Source organism: Desmodus rotundus, chromosome 12 (assembly GCF_022682495.2).
Source record: "Desmodus rotundus isolate HL8 chromosome 12, HLdesRot8A.1, whole genome shotgun sequence".
Classification (NCBI taxonomy): domain Eukaryota; kingdom Metazoa; phylum Chordata; class Mammalia; order Chiroptera; family Phyllostomidae; genus Desmodus; species Desmodus rotundus.
In genome coordinates this window covers 41,002,057-41,020,417 of record NC_071398.1, presented here as the reverse complement: position 1 = coordinate 41,020,417, position 18,361 = coordinate 41,002,057, and the positions used below count along the sequence as shown (strand labels likewise).

Genomic DNA, 18,361 nt, shown 5'->3' with positions numbered 1-18,361 from the left:
CAGTGTTTTCCTTCTACATAAGAAATACTATGTATGGTTGTTCAGGATACATTTTGATTGTCCATTACTCATTCCTTTGTAGATTCTGTAAACGTGTAATGAGCTCCTACTGTAAACCTATCAGGCACTGTCTGAGGCACCGGGGGCATGGGAGTGCGTGAAAGAGATGAATTGGACGTGATTGCTGATGGACAACTATTTACATGGCAACTAATATTTCAAAGGCGCTTCAGGATGCATTAAGACTTCTAACCCCAGGCAAATCATTGACCTGAATGTGCTCTTGTAGAATTTTTCTTAAACTCTTTGTTTTTTTTTGTCACTCTTCTCTTTTTCTTAAACCTAATGTTAAATTCTTCAGAAAATTCTTTGTCTCAGTGCTCAGAACAAATCCAAAAACTGACACTTTTTCTTCACACTGCTCCAACTACCCTCACCTGTTACCTGGGTGACTGTACTTGTCTTCTCACCAAACTCCTGGCTTGCAACCCAGCAGCCTCACAAATCCTGGCTAATGAGGAGGCTAAAAATAGTAATACTGTCCCTCCTACCTTTTAAAATTGTTTGGCTGGGCTAATCCTCAAACTAAGAGAGACCAACTAGCAGAAGGAAATAAAGTGTTTAATATATAATCATAGAGAATTCACAGAAACATAAAAATCCAATGACTGTGAGGAAACATTGGGTTATAAAACATTCTGGAGAAAGGAGAAAAAAAGGAAAATGGGGTCTCTTGATTCAGAAGTCAGCACAAGTGCTTTGCAGGTGGTTGAGAGGGGCACATCCTCCATGGCAACAGAGTTTTTTCTGGGGAACGCAGGATCAGTAGGCACAGGGGCTCCGTAGCCATCAGGTGCCCTCCTGAAGCACTTTTTTTTTTTTTATTTCCCATATGTAATCATATTAGCCTAAAGGGAACATCCCAATTTTTCTCCTGAAGCACAATTTCTGTCTGAATCTGTAGGCAGAAATATGAAGAGGGTCTACAGTTTTTTCTGAGTTTTGTTTCCTAATAAACAGCTTAAAAGCAATATCCTTAAAGTAAAATTTCAGGATGTCATACTGTTGGTTTCCTTCCATAAACATGATTACTCACATCTGTTTCTTCTTCCTTTCAACCTTCCAGTGTCTCCCCAGTTCATTCAGAGTAAAGCCAAGGTTCTGGCCAATGGCTTCGTTATCTCTGACTTCATCTGCTCTTGTCTTCTGATCTCTCTGCTCCAGTAAGTTCACCTCTTCTGTGCTGAGCCAACACATTTCAATTGAACAAAGAAAACCACCCCAGGTGTGCCTCACTTTATTCTAACACACTGTCATACAGTATCATTGTCACTGTGGTTGGATTATTGTGTGACTCCCTCACCACCAAGTCAGGTCTGTGAGGTCTGAGAGTTGGTCTGTGTTCTTTCTCATGATTAGAAGAGTGTCAGGGAGATGGTGAGCAGAGGGTCAGTATTCTTTGATAAATGAATTAAAAAATTACAAATATGGTTAAACGGGTAAAAATATAGAGCCTTATGACCTCACAGAGGTCATAGAGCATTCTTACCTGGTGCAGACCAGTTACATTTTTTTGATAAAGAAACATGTAATAGAGAATGAGCCCAGGCAAACCTAGAGCTCATGTGGGAGGCAGGAATGAGAATTCCAGGCAGAGGACACAGCATGTGCAAAGGCCAGGAGGTGGGAACACTGAGTGAAGAAAGTGAATTTTACTGGATCATTTTGGTGATTCATTGAGGTAATATGCCTGAGGTGCCCAATACACAGTCAGGACTAAAAATGGCCAGTGTTGTAGACATTGCATTCCTCTGGGTACCCATTGCGGGTCGGCCCACTTGGACACAGCATTATTAGGAAAACAGTATGCTCCTGTCCTGACCACACAAGCAATTCATGTCATCACGCATTCATTACAGCTTGACTGATGTGTGAGTGACCGACAATAGACCACATATATGTAAAGTGTACATGTGATGAGCGTCGGCATGCCTGCACACTCCACATGTAACAATTTCACCCAAAAGTTTATCATATGCCTTTGAAATTCATCCTCTGTTCCCCACTCAACTCTCAGAATTTGCAGGAAATTACTCATTTTCTTTCTGTCTCTATAGGTAAGTTTGCATATACTGAAGTTTCATGTAAGTAAAATCATGTAGTATGTTCTCACTTTAATATGGCTTCTTTAATTCAGCATAATTATTTTATGAGGTAAAATTTACATAATACAAAATAATGACTATACACTGAACAATTCAGTGACATTTATTGTAATCACAATATTTGTCTCCATCAAGTGTACTTAGCACTGAAATATTTTAATCACATAAAACACTGTACCATTTGAGAGACTGCTCCCCCTTACTCCATCCCCTAACTTGTGCAAAGTACCAACCTTAACTCTGCCTTCATCCCCTCTATGTTTTCTGGCCCATACACATGGTCTCCTATCCCCTGCCAGCTTGTACATCTGGTTTTACCACTTGTCTCAACTTCAGGACACTAATCTGAGTCTTCAAAACATTATTCTTTCTCCTAATCCTGTGTCTTACCATCACGCCCATCCTCATATGGGAGATGGCACTCCCACTCCACCACACAAGCTCCAGTGGCTCCTCTCTCAACAGGTAGGTCAGACCCTCGCTCATATTATTCAGCTTCATTCTGAGCCTCCAAAATAAACCCTCCTGTATGGAGCCCGTAGAGCCCCTTCAAACCACACAATGCCTGTCACCCTGCCAACTCCCAGGCTTCAAAATTTCTCATCTGACTCTGAGCAGTCCCCATTCCTCCATGACTTCACTCTGTGTTCACCTCTGCTCACACACAGTCCACCTCTGACAGGTCCCCAAAAATCTCTGCCAAACACACCAGAGATAATAGGGAGCAGGACAGGAAAAGGAACAAGAGAAGAGATTTATTTCCCATTTCCCAGGTTCTGGATTCAGGCCCTTTAAGGACAATCATATGTAAAACGAACAAAGAAAACAAAGAATGAGGATGATTTTTCAGATAATTCCTTTAGAAATGTGATTGCAATTTGCAATTCCTGGTTCTTTATCTGGTGTTGTGGAACATATACAAGTCTTTTTGAGCACTTTTTGCCCGTGTTAAGCACCGAAGAATATGGGTCTCAAATACCTGGACCCGTGACTTTGAATTTTAATCTTCCTGGTGTACCTCCGCCCTGTCTCTGAGGACGAGTAGAAACCTACCTTGGTTGGGGACCTTTTCATACAAAAGGTAAGGACCTCCTGTCAGGATTGTATCCAAAGATTTGTTCTTGTTTTGTTCAAAGTCAATTAGCAAACACAATGCCCATGGATCCTTCTGTTCTAAAATCTCCCCAGCCTTTCAGTCAGGGGTGTTGAGTTCTGTTTCACTGCCCTAATGCATGGTCTTTAATAAAGTCTTTCTCTTATTTTTAAACTTGTTTGATGCATATTTTACTTTAATATAACTTCCCAGTAAGTAGCTAATCATGTCATCTTACTTAAAGTGTTGATCCTCAACATATTTTAAAACTTCCCATTTTTCCTTATCTCGTATTTAAAAACAAAGGTTTGCATTGTCTCCCTGTCTTCTGACTTCATATTCACAACAGGAGATGACCTGACTTCCCAGATCCTCCTGAGGCCTCAGGTTGCCTCAATGCAGCCTTGGCTCAGAATCCATGAAGCTGTCCCAGCATGAAAGGACACATGTCTACATTGCACTAACCATCAACAGTGTTCTCATTCCACATGTTTTTCCCTGCACCTTCAAGAAACAAGATGGCAGAGATTATAAAAGATATCCTATCATGAACTCAACTACCCTAGAGAACATGCAGGTCTCTGTGACGTCAGCTACTTGCAGGCATGTACTGAATGAGCCTCTCTCAAGCCCTCTGTGCCGTGCAGCTCAGGGCAGACAAAACTGTCCTCATTCTTTCTTTTCTTTGTTCTTTTTACAAATTCCACATGCCTGTCCTTAAAGAGCCTACATTCAGAATTGGGAAATGGAAAATAAATCTCTTGTCTGCTTCTATTTCCTTTCTGACTCTTGGTGGTCTCTGGTAGGTTTGAGAGATCCTTGGGGACCTGGCCAGAAGTGAATTGTGTGTAGACAGAGGTGAAGACAGAGCAAAGTCATGGAGGACTGGAGTCTGCTCAGAGTCAGGATGAGAAAGTGTGATACCTGGGACGTGTTAGTGTATTAGGCATTTGAAGGTTACCAGGGGCCCTAAAGGTGCCATGCAGGAGGGTTTGTTCTGGAGGCTCAGGATGAAGCTGAGTAATATGAGTGAGGGTCTGACCTGCCTGTTGAGGGAGAGGCACTGGAGCTCGTGCAGTGAAGGGGGGATGCCTTTCTCTAAGACTAGGATGGGCATCAGTGTAAGACACAGAGTTGGGAGGAAGGATAATGTTTTCAAGACTCAGATTATTTTCCTGACACTGGGATGAGTGGGAGCACGAGATGTACAAGCTGGCAGAGTCCTGACACAGGGTGTATGGGACAGAAAACCATTAAGGTTGGTACTTTGCACAAGTTAGGGGATGGGGCCATTGGGAGCAGTCTCTCAATGGGTACAGTGTTTCATGTGATTAAAATATGTCAGTACCGGGTAGACATGATGGCTACACAACCTGTGACTACAGAAAATGCCACTGAATTCCTCAATTTACAATGATTCAATTTATTTTGTAAATTTTACCTCATAAAGTAATTATGCTGAATTAAGGAAATCAGATGAAAAAGAAAACATACTACCTGATTTTATTTATATAAAACTTCAGAAAATGCATCTTATCTATTGAGAAAGAAAGAAAATGTGTAATGGCCTGCCAACTCTGGGTGGGGGGAGAAGAGGAAGAGATCACAAAGGCATGGGAGAAGCTTTGGATGAAATGGGTTCACATGGGGTGTGTAGGCATGCCAACACTCATCAGATTGCACACGTTACACATGTGTGGTTTATTCCTTGTCACTGATGTGTCAGTCGAGCTGTAGTCATTGCTTAATGTCATGGATTGCTTCTGTGGTCAGGATGAGCAGATACTATTTTCCTATTACTGCTGCTTCCTGTTACTCCAGTGGGTGGACCTGAAAGGGCACCCACAGCAGTGCAGTAATGACAACACTGGCCACTTGTCAGCACTGACTGTGTACTGGGCACCTCAACTGTATTAGCTCTCCTCACCACCAAAGTGAGTCAGTAAAATGCATTACTTCACTAAACGTCCCTGCTTCCTGTGCTTTGCACATGGTGTCCTCTGCCTGGACCTCTTGTTCCTGCCCCCTCCCCGTCAATGAGTTCTAGGATTGCCTGGGCTCATCCTCTATTTGATGTTTCTCTGTAAAAAACTTTAACAGGTCCTTCATTTTAGAATTCCAGTTATGTGAGGTCATAATGTTCCACCTTTTACCCTTTTAACCATGGTCACATTTGTAGTTTTTTATTCATTTATCAAAGAACACTACCCCTGTGTTCACAATCTACTTGACTCTCTTCTAAACCTCAGAAAGAAAACAGACATAATCTCAGTCCTCCTGGACCTGACTTGCCGGTGGGTGGGTCACACAATGATCCAAACAACAGCAGCATTAATAATGTGTGATAATGATGGGGACTAAAGAATTGTAAAATTTTAGATTAGGGTAAATACTTAATAAGCCTAGTAGGTAATGCAGATATGTTAGAGCTATGGTTTCAGAAATTGCAGAGAAGGTCCATCCCAGCTCCTGGGTGGCACAGGCGACCTCTTGAGGCACTGCTAAGGATTACTACCTGGGGACTGGTGGAGGCATCCCGGCCACTCTGTTCCAGGGAGAGACAGATGACCATGTGCCCCCCGGAACAGCTAACTGCCGTGGGTGCGAATACTGCAGTTTTTTAATCTAATTTTCCCTGAATTTCAAAACCCCTCACCACACTTTGTTCTCTGTTATAAAAACGCTGGCTGGGAAGGAACTGTGAGATGGTCAGTTAGGGTATGAACCCACCATCTCTTCAGATCACTGGCCATCTGAATAAAGGGCCCATAAAGATCAATCCCTGTCTCTGCTCATTGGGTTCGGTGTGTGACCAGAGGCATGAAGGCTGGTTTTTCTGGTGTCACTATCTCTCACAGAGCCTCCTGCCTCTCCTTGTTCTCCCTGCTTCTCACTCAGGTGTGTTAGCTTTCTGTCCACCACGCCAGGTTTGTAGGGGATTTCTCCATCTTGGGGGCCCTATAGCTCAACACCCCATTCAGTCAGTTTATTTATGAGTTCATTACACATTTACAAGATCTACAAATGAACAAGTAATGAGCAATTAAAACGTCTCCTGAACACTCATACACAATATTTCCATTGAGTGTGGAAACACAGCAACACCACAAAGTCACCGTGACCTCGGGGGTTCTTGTAAACCCATAGTCATTGTAGAGACATCAGGGCCTCTATGGAGCTTACAAGCTGTAGGCATTTTCGGAACTAAATTAAGTTGAACATGAAGTACTTGAATGATACTGAAACACAACAAAAGACCTTATTCAGCAATAAGTACTGGTAGCATAAAGACTAAACTGAGGCATGAGTCGGGGTCACAGGACTAGTTCTCCCTGAACAGCTGTGGATGATGTCAGAGTGCACATTGAGTTACTTTCCAGGAATGAAGATGCCCCCAAAAGGGAAGCTGTGAACACCACAGCACGGGTTTTTTAGTTGTAGATCCAAATATATCTTTTAAGTTTTCTGAAATAAGAAGTGAATAAGCCGATACACTTAGTTTGACGAGCTATGTTTCAGTATTTTATCTTGTTTGGTAATAATTTAGGGACTCAATGACGTTAATTAAACAGCTAGGTGGGCTAGCTGAGCTTTCAGTTAGATGTGTTAATCCAGCTTGAAGATCTTGGCTCTGCTGTGCAGGGAAGCAGAGCTGCCGCCCCAGATGTGCCTTTCAGGACTGATTCTGATCTTGTTGTTGGGAAACAGAAGGCTCAGAAAAAATAGAACGAACCTTGAACTGACCCCTTAACTGACTAGAAAGTATTTAGGTGGAGGACCCCTGAAGGAGGTGCATTCTCATGCAAATGCCAAGCCAATATTTATTTACCATTCATTTACTTTGGAATCTCCATGCAAATCCTTTTTGTGTGTGTGTGTGTTTTGAAGCCTGTTCACAATGCTTTTTGTTGTTTATCTTCAGAATAGCATATAAGTCTTAAGTATCCAATACTTCTTTGGGTTTCTATATTCTTCAGTTCAGACTATTCACTAGTATAACACACTTTGTACATTGTCTTTTGTTAGTCCGTCTTTGCCAATTTGATTAATAGCTAAAATAGAGGAATTGAAATGAGAGAAAAAACATCTTTGCTCCCATAGCTGGCTGTCACCATCTCTACTGAAGAATAAATGGGACCATGACTGGCGTGGTTCAGTAGGTTGGGCATTGTCCCACAGAGCAAAAAAAGTGTCTCTGGTTTAATTAGAGGTCAGGGCACATGCTTGTGTTGCTGAAACTGGAAAAGGCACTGGCGTTTGGGCTGCCTGTCACTACCAAACCCAAAACCAGAGATAGGGATTGAATCTTTATGGGCACTTTATTCAGATGGGTGGCGACCTGAGAAGATGGCAGGTTCATACCCTAACAGACCATCTTCTCTTATCTTTCCAGGCTAACATGTTTATACCAGAGAATAAAAAAGGTGCGGTGAGGGCATTGAGATTCAGGGAGGATTAGGTTAAAGAAGCTGCAACATTCCTGTCCTGGGCAGTTAGCTGTTCCCAGGGGAGGGTGGTTGTCTGTCTCTCCTGGGAACGCAAAGGCCAGTATGCCTCCAGTTGTCCCCAGGCGGTAATCTTTAGCAGTGCCCCAGGAGGTCAGCTGTTTTCCCAAGAGCCAGGACAGGCCTTATCTGTAGTTTCTGAAACAAAAGCTTTAATATATATATATTACTTGCTAGGCTTATAAGTTTTTACCTTAAACTAAAATTTTTCAACTCTTGAGTCCCCTATCATTCCTCACTGTTAGTATTAAACTATCACATTTGTATGAGATCAGAACTTAGCATTGGACTGTGTGGTGGGGGTTTTAGGAATACACCTGATTGCAGACCTCCATAAGGAGGCACATTGCCGGGGGCGGTTTCCTTTTATATCAGAGGGAATGAAAAGTTAAACACTAACTTTCCCCTACTCCTAGTGATTGAGAATCCAGATGTGAATTAAATGCAGTTTCAGAGGTGGGCTGGCTCATAAGGTAGAAGCTGGAAGGGAGATGGAACCATTATTTCTGTTGCTGTGGTGACTGATGGGTGGGCTGTGGCAGACGCAGCTTTATGTGGAGAAGCAGGTGTTTCCTTACCTCTGGGTGGGGCTGTGGCCGTGCGACCTTGAGACCAGACATCCAGTGGCAGCTCCCTCACTTCCATTTCTCTAGCTATTCATGGTTTCAGAAGCCCTGATTCTTTGTGTTAAAGACTTCTCTGCATAAATGTTCATGGAAGATTTACGTGTCAAGCCACAAATTGGAAACAACACAAGTGTCCATAAAGGGTGAATAAATAAACAAAATTCATGCTTCCCTGGAATGAGATAGAACTAGAGAATAAAAAGAAAGAACTGTTTAAATATAACCAACTTTGGCCTAAAATTAAATACTTTGATAAAAATTTTGAGAATTCCTTATAATGCCAATGACTTTATATTGAAAAAACTGAAGAGAATTCCCTTAACACTAAAAAAGGAGGTGGAGAGGTGACGAAAAAGGAGATCACAAGAGGACATGAGAAGACTTTAATAGTAAGGGACATGGTCTTTACTTTCATTGTACAACTTCTCTGGTGCATGCACCTGAAAACACTTCAGAAATTGCATACTTTCAACAGCTAAGTATATTCAATATATGATGAATATACTTTCAATATATTCAACTATAATTCAATATTATATTAAAATTATGTATACATAGATGAAATATTGCCTAAAGCATACGTTGAATACAAAGTACAAAACTAAAAAAAAATGGCACCCAACTATAACAAGGCATTTTCTTGCCCCTTTGTCTGCTTGTCCACAGGGGGCGGCAGAATTACTCTGCAGATGCAGCCTTTCTGGGGCAGCGCTGACTCCACCCAGCAGCACCCACAGCGCAGCAGGGGACCAACCTCCACAGCATCGCTCATTCCACAGTCTTTCTAGCTCTTCAAGCTCCCGCAATGGACTCTGTCTACTCTTCCATCCAGCCAAGCACCACCCTACAAAGGTCAGTCTTCTGAGGAAGGTTTTTTAATTTTTTTATTTTTTTTAACACCCTCTGTTCTTTAAGGCGTAAATGTCCACTAACTCTCCAGGTTTCTGCCTCGGGGGTAGTTTTTCAGAAGTGCTCTCTGTGTTCCCCAGACCAGCTGAGACTCAATTACACACTGTGGAGGGACCAGAAGTTTTGTTTTGAGGCCCTTCACTGGATTATAATTAAGTTCCTAGAGCCATGATTTACCTGAGAGCCTGTCTGTGTTACAAGGTAAAGTCAATGAGCACAGGGCCCACACGTGTCTTATTCTGTTTGGAGTTTCCATGGCTCAGCCAACAGCCTGACACATGTCAGATGTTCTGTAAACAAGCATTAAATCAATAAGGGAAACTGCACAGGGGAAGCCTGTCACTCTGTGTGACACTTGCAGTCAAATCATCTTCTTATGGACACAAAGGCACTGGTGTCAGAATGAGAGGAGGCCACCACCTCCTTGGGGGCATCCTAGGGTCAGGCTTTTATTTCTCATACAGTGAGAAGGAATAAAGTGAACTTTCTAATAGTGGGGGTTGGACTGCATTTCATTCCTCCAAAGTCACAGCCCTCCACAGTCCCACCTTGTGCATTTTGTCTCATCACCTCAGGCCTGTGTTTCTCCTCTTCTCACAGATACCTGACCTGATAGAAACTCTGGATCCTCAACCCCTGGAGGAGTTACTGCCAGGGGAGGAGAGAGCACACCTTGACCCTATAGGAATCAGGGATGACTTTTCATTCCCAGAGTTCCTGGTCTGTGGGACACCTGCCTGTTGTTTCTGAAGACATCTGTGTAGGTCATGATGTCCTGGGAACAAGGGAACCTTCCTGTGCAGAATGGGACAGGAGAACCCAGAATGTGTGGCTGGTTCCATCTCAGAGGGGCTGAGGGTTCTACAAGAACTTCTCTTCCCCTAACAAAAGAACACACAGGGGCCCTGGTTGAGTATTCTTTCACCTGCAGATGCTCCTTCTCCTGGGCCCTGGGGGCAGACAGGGACACAGAGATGACTCATATGCAACATCCCAGCGTAGTGATGGTGGACACAAGGATATTTTGGGGAATGAATTTTCCACACCAGCAAACTCTCCTGAAAACCTTTGGAGAACCTTCACCAGGCCCTTCCTTTGAACATTTGAAAACAGAGAGATCTGTCTGAAATAGCACATGACCCTGGTGGGAGAGTTCCCCTGACACTGGACTCATAATATTTGGGACAATGAGGTCCTTTTCACTGGGCTCCCCCTGTACTGCAGCATCCCTTGCAGCACCTGACAATGGCTGCAGTTCTACTTCTGTCCTCTAGGAGACAACATTGAGACACACAGGAAATAGACCCAGGAACCTGCCTTTGGTTAAGAAGGATAACCAAAGGAGAAGTAGCCTGATTTTCAACCCCTGTTTCAACAGGTCTTTCTTCAGTCCTCCCTCTTGACTGCTCTGTCCCACCTGCTACTTCTAGAGACTGTTAACAGAAAGGGGTTGTGCTGTACCCCTGACAAGCTCAGGGGTCCATATGGCAGGCTTGACAACCCTCACAGGATATTCTGATGAGAAATTTCTAGCTTGGCTGGTTGTCACATCCCAGGTCTGTATTTCCCTTAAGAAAGGTCAGTCTTTAACTTAAGTGAGCCCTGATCCTTTTTTGCTTCTTGGACAGCATAACTTTGACACATCAGAGGGATTTTCTTCACTGGACCATTCACGTCACAGAGTCTGGGACAAGTGTATGAGACCACAGCATCCTTTATGTTATCTGGTCCCCTGCACACCTTCTCTGTGTCCTGTAAATGCTAATTATCCTCTACCCACCAAGGTAAAAAATATATGTTTCTCCCTTTTGCCTTTTTGTCTAATTCTGGGAACTTCTCTGCTATGTTTTCTTTCACCTCCTTCTGGATTTTATCCAAATTTTATCATCTTCTACTTTGATGATAATGTATAAAAGAAGCTGCAAAAGTGCCTTTCTTCAAAGGATTTGAGTCCTTTCTCCAAGGCATATGAGGTCAGTTTGGCTCAGATAAACTCGTTACATTGCTGTATAAGCTTGGACATTTTTTTTACCTTGACAGAGCCTAGGAGCACCTCCTCTCTCAGGGGTCTCTGTGCTGCTCTCTACTCCATGCCTGGCATCACCCATGGGCAAGTCTGGTGACCACAGGGAGTCTGCCCAGGCATAACTCAGAGGTTGTCCCAACAGCCAGCAGCACAAGGGCAGGCCCAACAAACTGACTTGGAGAGGAATGGTCTACCTGAAACTGTCTCTTGAGAACCAGGCAGCCCACAGGCACCTGACCTTTCACCACAGTCCCCTCTTCCTGGGACACACAGGACACCTCCCACCTCACACACAGAACTGCCTGTCCTACTGAGAATTCTGGTTTTGAGTTTTTGTCCCTGAAAGTAAAAGCCAGTCTGGTGACCACCCGACATAGAAGAAGTGTCCCCTCTGCAAGTATCACCAAGCTTGACCATTTCTCATCCCCAGAGTTACTTTTGTTACCTTCATGGGGGAAAAAATAAACCATAGAGCTTTTGAGAACATGGGAAGACCTGGTGCCCAGCTGGGTCTCTCTGTCACAGACAAATAATCCCCTCTTTTGATGATTTCTGGGGCTCTCTGTGTAGTACTGACAAACCCAAGCTGAAGACACAGCGGAGATCAATGCTGGCAGTAGTGTTTAATCCTCTTGAGACACCTGTGTCCCCATCAGCCTTGGGGTTCCAAGTGAGCTCCACAGGCCATAATTAAGATCACCCTTCCCTCAGAGCTTGTCAGATGCAGAGTCTCTGGCTCCCTGCACCCTGTGAGAATCTGCAGTTTAACAGGATCTGGAGACTTCCCCTGTGCACAGGAAAGTAGGAAAGGTGTTCTTCTTTCACATCGAAGGATCTCACTCTGAATGGGCACCCCCATTAGCTGGACAGCTGTTGGAACTGCATTTTTAAGGGGTTTCCTGGGCATTGCAATGTATAATGTTTCACAGGTGATCTGATGCACAGGAGGAGTGACTTCCCTGTGGAAGGTTTCTGTGACTTAGCTCAGGAACACCTGCTCTGAAGGGAAGAGTCAAATGTGTGTTTGTGTGTGTGTATGTGTGTGTGTGTGAGAGAGAAAGAGAGAGAGAGAGAGAGAGAGAGAGAGAGAGAGAGAGAGAACTGTGAGAAAGACCACAGGGCACCAGACAAGAAGCTGTGGGGAAACCCCTGAACCCAGAAACTCCAGGCTTATGCTTTTCCAAATATAGCATGAGAGTGTGTGTGTGTTTGTGTGCATGTTTTTGCATGTGTGTTTGTGTGATGTTGAGGAGCCTCAGGAGTTCCCAGGGAACCTAATTATAGGAGGGCAGCACTGGTTAGAAGGGACTGTGATGGTAAAAACGAGAGCAGGGAGTGGTACAGTCATGGGCATACTCCCTGCCCCCAGCTCACATGACGAAAATCATAATCTTGCCCCAGAATAAAGGTCAGTGCACAGGTAGGACACACAGCCAACTGCACCATTCTGCACAGACGTGCCTGTGAGCCTCACAGAACCTCAAGCTTCTCTCAAAGAGGCAGCCACAGAGCAGAAAACATACAGCATGGGATCCCCATCAGTCTCTACCCACAGAGGACTTGTCCACTGGCAAGGGCTCCTGCTGGTTGGTAAGTAGGGGACACTTCCATGAGGTAGATGAAGGATCTGACACAGAGACTGGCTGAGGTCTGCTGGAGAGACCAGAGCTCTGAGAAAAAAGGGAAGGCTTCCGTCTGGACTTGAGTGTGAAGGACAAAAGGGAAGAGTAGGATTGGGAGAGGGGCTCAGCAAGAGGAAAATCTCATAATCTGGAAGTGGTGGGAGTCAGGAAAACCCTGATTGCTGTTCATTTCCTGTTACTTATCACTGAGTATTGAATTATGAAAACTGGTAATAATAATAATGATTTATGTCAGGAAACACCAGAAAAATTTAACCAGGGGTGCTAGACATTGTCTTTACTGCCAACTCCAGAAATAGGCAAATAACCCCCAGGAGGTATAGAGCTCATTCATTCATCTGCATGTATTTCCAAGCTGTTGCAGTCACTGGAGGTACAAGATCAGACAAGTCCTGCTCTCAAAAGGCCCATGTTCTATGGAGCAGAGAGGGACAAGGAAAGGTCTAGATGTGAGGTCAGGTACCCACAACAGCCATGAAAAAAAAATAGACAAAGACAGGTCAGAAAGTGAAGGGAGAGAATCTGTAGAGAAGGCGGTCAACAAACGTGTCTTTCTAAACTGCCCCTGAGTATCAGCACTGGTCTAAGGACAGTGAGGAGGTGATGAAGACAAACACCTGGAGAAGAGTATCTGAAACAGAGAAAATAACAGCTTCAGAGGTGCTGAAGTAATGGGGGCTGTGCTGTTGACCTCGACCATGAGAGACACACAGTCCCCTGTAGACCAAAGCTGAGACATAAAGAGACCCACTCAGGATTCAGGGCCTCATCTCTCTGTCCCAATACATAGATGCAAATACTGATCCACTTTTTTCTTATTTCCTAGTTTCACTCTTAACCTTCTGGAGCTCACCTGCCACAGCCAAAATCAGTATTGCATCGACCTATGCTGCCGAAGGGAAAGATGTGCTTCTGCGTATCTGCGATAAGCCTCCTGAGGTTTTAGGGATCGTGTGGTACAAAGGAAACTGCGTGAACAAAAATAATGTCATTGCATTTTTTATTATGACATCGGGTGTCCATTTAAGTGGTCCTGAAAACAATGGACGGGAGATATTAAAAAATGATGGATCCTTGCTGTTGAAGAAGGTCACCCCGCGGGATGCAGGAATATACACCGTAGTGGCCCACCTTCCAGATTCAAAACAAGAAATAGGGCATGGGGAACTTGATGTGTATGGTGAGTGATTGCTCTCTGCGGGTCGGGAGGGGTGACTCCTACCTCACACACAGGACTGACAGCCCTGGACACCACCTCCCTTCCACTCTGCATTTTGTTTCAGGTTCAGTTTTGACATTTAGTGCAGGATACACAGAGTGCAGACAAACTTCCTAAGATCTCAGTTCCCTTCCCAACTTGCAGCCCTGCAGACAGTCAGTGCAGAGAGAAGGGTCAGTCTGATGGGAGTAACTCAGCAGAGGGAGACCAGTCTCGGTTCAGCCCCCTGAGCATGTTCCTATGAATTTGACGTGAGGCTGAACCTGCTGTATTGGTCAGAGCATGGTCTGAGAGGCCTCCTGATAAACCTACAGAGCTCAGTTCAGAAACCCCTCCCCAGAACCCTATGCCAGGGTTCTTGACTCCAGGGAAGGTAGGCAGCCTGTGCCACTTTGGGTTTGGCGTCCTTGAAAGGGCTGAGTGTGTAACAGTTTAATGGGCCCCTGTGGCACAACCTTCCTGAGCCTGTCACCATTCCTGCCTCAGGCCCCAGAGTAGCATCTGGGCAGAAATGGAGTTTGGTGTCACCTGAGTCTGTGCGTGGGGAGCACAGTTACACAATGTCTGTGGATATAGCTGACTGTCCTGGGGGACTTAGGAAGGTTCAGAAACAGGTCAGCATCTCCAGAAAGAAACTGAGAATAAAAGATGCTCCTGGAAGGTCCTCATTCACCAGGGATCAGCCCAGACCAATAAGAGGTCTGGGAGTCAATGGATAAGAGATGATTGGTTTGAGCAGCTCTTCTATTTCAGGATTTAGGTCAGACACTGACAATACTTTACAGCTAATGCACTGACCACCTTCTTCATTGAGAGTAAACTGAGGAGCAGGGAGATACAGTCTCCACTGCAGAGTCCCACAGAGTATGAGCTGCTCATCAGAGTCACTCTTGGGCTGTGTGTAGCCCTGGACTTAACTCCTCTACCTTGGGGACCATAGAAGAGGGTCTTTGGATTCTAAACCAAAAAACTGGGTCAGAAACGTTTTTTATTTAGTGTCCTCAGCTCATAGGAATACAATTTGGTCTGTGGAGTGAAAAAATTGGAGACATAATCTATTTTTACTCTGGAACCAAACTACCTGCAGTAACAGTAAGAATCACTGCATAGAATACCCAGGCCTCCCCCTCAGGTGGCCCATCCACACCTCCCTGCACCAGACTTTGCATCACTTATTTGTTTGCTGTGTTGGTGCAGCCACGCCCAGGAGATATGAAGGAAAGGACTTTGTCTTCTCACTCCTCACTTTACCCCTGAAACCACCTCAGGGACCACTAATTAACAAACACTCAGTTGTTATTGATGAATTAGTAAGAAATAATTGGGGAATTAGTGAATGAATGAATGATTGAATGATCCAAAATCGTTCCAGAGCCTGGAACCTGGATACAGAGTTCTTTAAATTCTTGCCATGAAGAACAGGATTTCTGTGCCTTCAGAAAGTAAGACCATCATCTCAGATCCTTTTCTTTTTTTTTTTCCTAAGAAAATAGTCTTTCCTGCAATTACACTTAGGCCCTGGGGTATTAATCATCATTTTCACACACAGAATAATTTTAAGTTTTTCTACATTTCTATCTCATAGCCACCTTACACGAATGACCAAAAGCACCAGAATTTCAGGAAGTCAGTGCTCCCCATTTGCTGTAAGTCACTCATTTTCCATTTGTACAAGTCCCCACCTGCCCTCAGGGGAGAGAGAATGACTTCAATGGTCAAGGGCAGAGCACAGGATTCTGCTGCCATTATGAGCTTGCTTGCTTCGGGACTTTATGTGTTATCTCACTCCAACCCCAGTGTCTAGGATGTCCTGGGAAATGGTGCCCCATAGAAACACACCTCAGCTGGGTGATAGAAGTCTGTGCAGCTGGAAGGAAAGGCTCTGGTCAACCAGGAAGTCAGGTGGTCTGGGGAATACTGTGTCATCTCTGGGCTGTTATGTATGGACTTTATTATATGAATAGTTTTCTTCTATTCCTACAGTCAATGTCTTTTGTGAAAACCTTACCTACTTCCCTCTAGAGATGAATTATACCATGATATTGACTCAGTTGGCAAGGAAATAAAGTCTTGTTCAGAGTGAGAAGCCTTTTAGATAGAAATCGTCAAGGTGTAATCCATGAACATTGGTTTGGGCCATCCTTACTGACTAATAATTTTTTTAACAAAAGCTGAATGCTTTTCAGCTTGCTGTAAACTTCCCTTGGCCCCAGAGATGGACAAAGGAGGTAAGCTTGCCTTCCACATAGTATATAAATGTTTTCATCAGGAGTGGGACCTGATGTTTTGTAAAGGCAAAAAAAAAGGTCTAGGACCAGATCAATAAAGCTCATGAGAGAAACATTGTCCCTGATGATGAGGTCATGAGCCATGTGCAGTGGGAAGGGGATGTGTGTGCTGCTACTCCAGAGATGTGTGAGGGAACAGGTGTACAGTCCCCTGAGGTTATATGGGCTCAGAGAGGAGGTGCAACTTTCACTTTACATACTGTCGCCTGAACTTAGACAGTTTTTTTTCTGCAAATGTCAGGACCATACTCTGGTAACCTTTGCATAGTTCACTGTGGACTGTGAGTGGTGGAGATCTCTGAGGAAGCAGTGTGGCTCCATGTCTCAAGCACATTCCCAAAGACTCACATTCTCTGTTTCTCCACAGAGCATCTGAGAGTGCCCGTCCTCCTAGCCAGCAGCTATGGAGTCACAGAGAATGAAGATGATGTGGTCTTGACCTGCTACACAAATGGACTCTCCATCCAGTGGTTTTTAAATGGCATGAATCTGCCGATTACAGACAGAATGAAGCTGTCTGGGAATGGCAGAAGACTCACCATAGACCCGGTCAAGAGGGAAGATGCCGGGGTTTACAAGTGTAAAGCGTCAAACCCTATCATGTGGGTTGAAAGTCAGCCCCTTAAACTGCATGTTCTGTATCAGTGACCCCCTTTTCTTCCTCTGTTTTATTGAACTCTAAATTAAATTTCTTTGCATTATTATAATACATTTGTCTGCAGGTGAATAGTTGTTAAAGGATTTACATTAAGTCAATAAGCTCTCAAAAATGTGGGCTGACATTGTCATTATTGGTGACTGAAGGTCACATTTCAAACTAACCCCTGACTTGGTTTGGTCTCATTTCTATCATGTCCACAGTGTAGTTAACACTGTGTCCCTCAGAGGACGGGCAGAGGTCCTGTGATGGGAGCAGGTGATGAGCTCACAGATCTGAGCTCTGTCACTTCTCCATGCAAACATGAGGAGGCACCTGGACCCAGTTGTAGACAGTGGGAATGGACACGAGGACACCTGTGTGAGTAGCAGCACTGATCTTAGTCTTTCCCTTAGATATCTTTCAAAAGAATTCTAAAGTCTGCTGTATTGTTCTTTACATGTCAGTAAAACTAATTGATTAGTTTAGTACATTTCTGTTCTTACTGTTAATAAGATGTAATTGGAAACTTTGGTAATAAAAACAGGGCTTTAGCTCACATGTTCTAGTTCAGACCAATGCCCATGGAATTAGAAGTCATCCCATAGTTTATGAAGCTAAGTTTGGTCTCTTGGTCTCTTGGTGTCTCTTGGAGAAGAGTACATCACTCAAAGCTAGAGAGACTGCAGGTGCAGTGTGAGGGTGAAGCTCCTTAACCTCAGGTGACAAAACTCCCATCACATGTTCTGTGGAAAGACCTTCATCAGAGCAAACCACGTGGTGAGAGTCAGTTCCTCTGCTCTTAGGTAACTAATGAGGTCAAATCATGTGACGTCACCCTTGTTGCAGGATCAAGAACACACCTGTTCCTTAGGGATCACGTTTGGTGAGAGGGAATGTTACTGCAGAGAAAAATGAGGTGTCTACATGGAAATCTCCAGAAGCACAGCCTTCTGGGAGATCAGGTTCCGGCTCTGTTCAGGGACTCGCAGTCATTTTGCACCTGTTTGTAAAGTGCAGGAACTGATGGAGATGCAAACTGGGACTCGGCTGAAAGAGATGTAGTTGCGTTTCCCTCCACTGTGCAGAAAGCTGTCTTGTTATGACCCAGAGGCCTTCACGCTCCTCAGAGTCACCGACCTTTACACAGGTTCTTCCTGACTGCAGGCCTCTGACCTCCACACTGTTAGAGCATCTTCTTCACAAGTCGAATTGCAATTTGCAATTGCAGATTCTTTGATTGCCCTTTG

General features: G+C 44.2%; 1 protein-coding gene across 1 annotated transcript in view; it reads left to right on the top strand.

Annotated features, from left to right (window-relative positions):
* Positions 1-17,122, top strand: part of LOC112319989 (cell adhesion molecule CEACAM21-like) — a 30,435-nt gene extending 13,313 nt beyond the window's left edge. Inside the window, exons 3-4 of the mRNA XM_053915852.1 lie at positions 13,794-14,147; positions 16,842-17,122. Coding sequence (XP_053771827.1) covers positions 13,794-14,147; positions 16,842-17,122 — 635 coding nt within the window. The remainder of the gene's footprint in view (positions 1-13,793; positions 14,148-16,841) is intronic.
* The last annotated feature ends 1,239 nt before the right edge of the window (positions 17,123-18,361 follow it).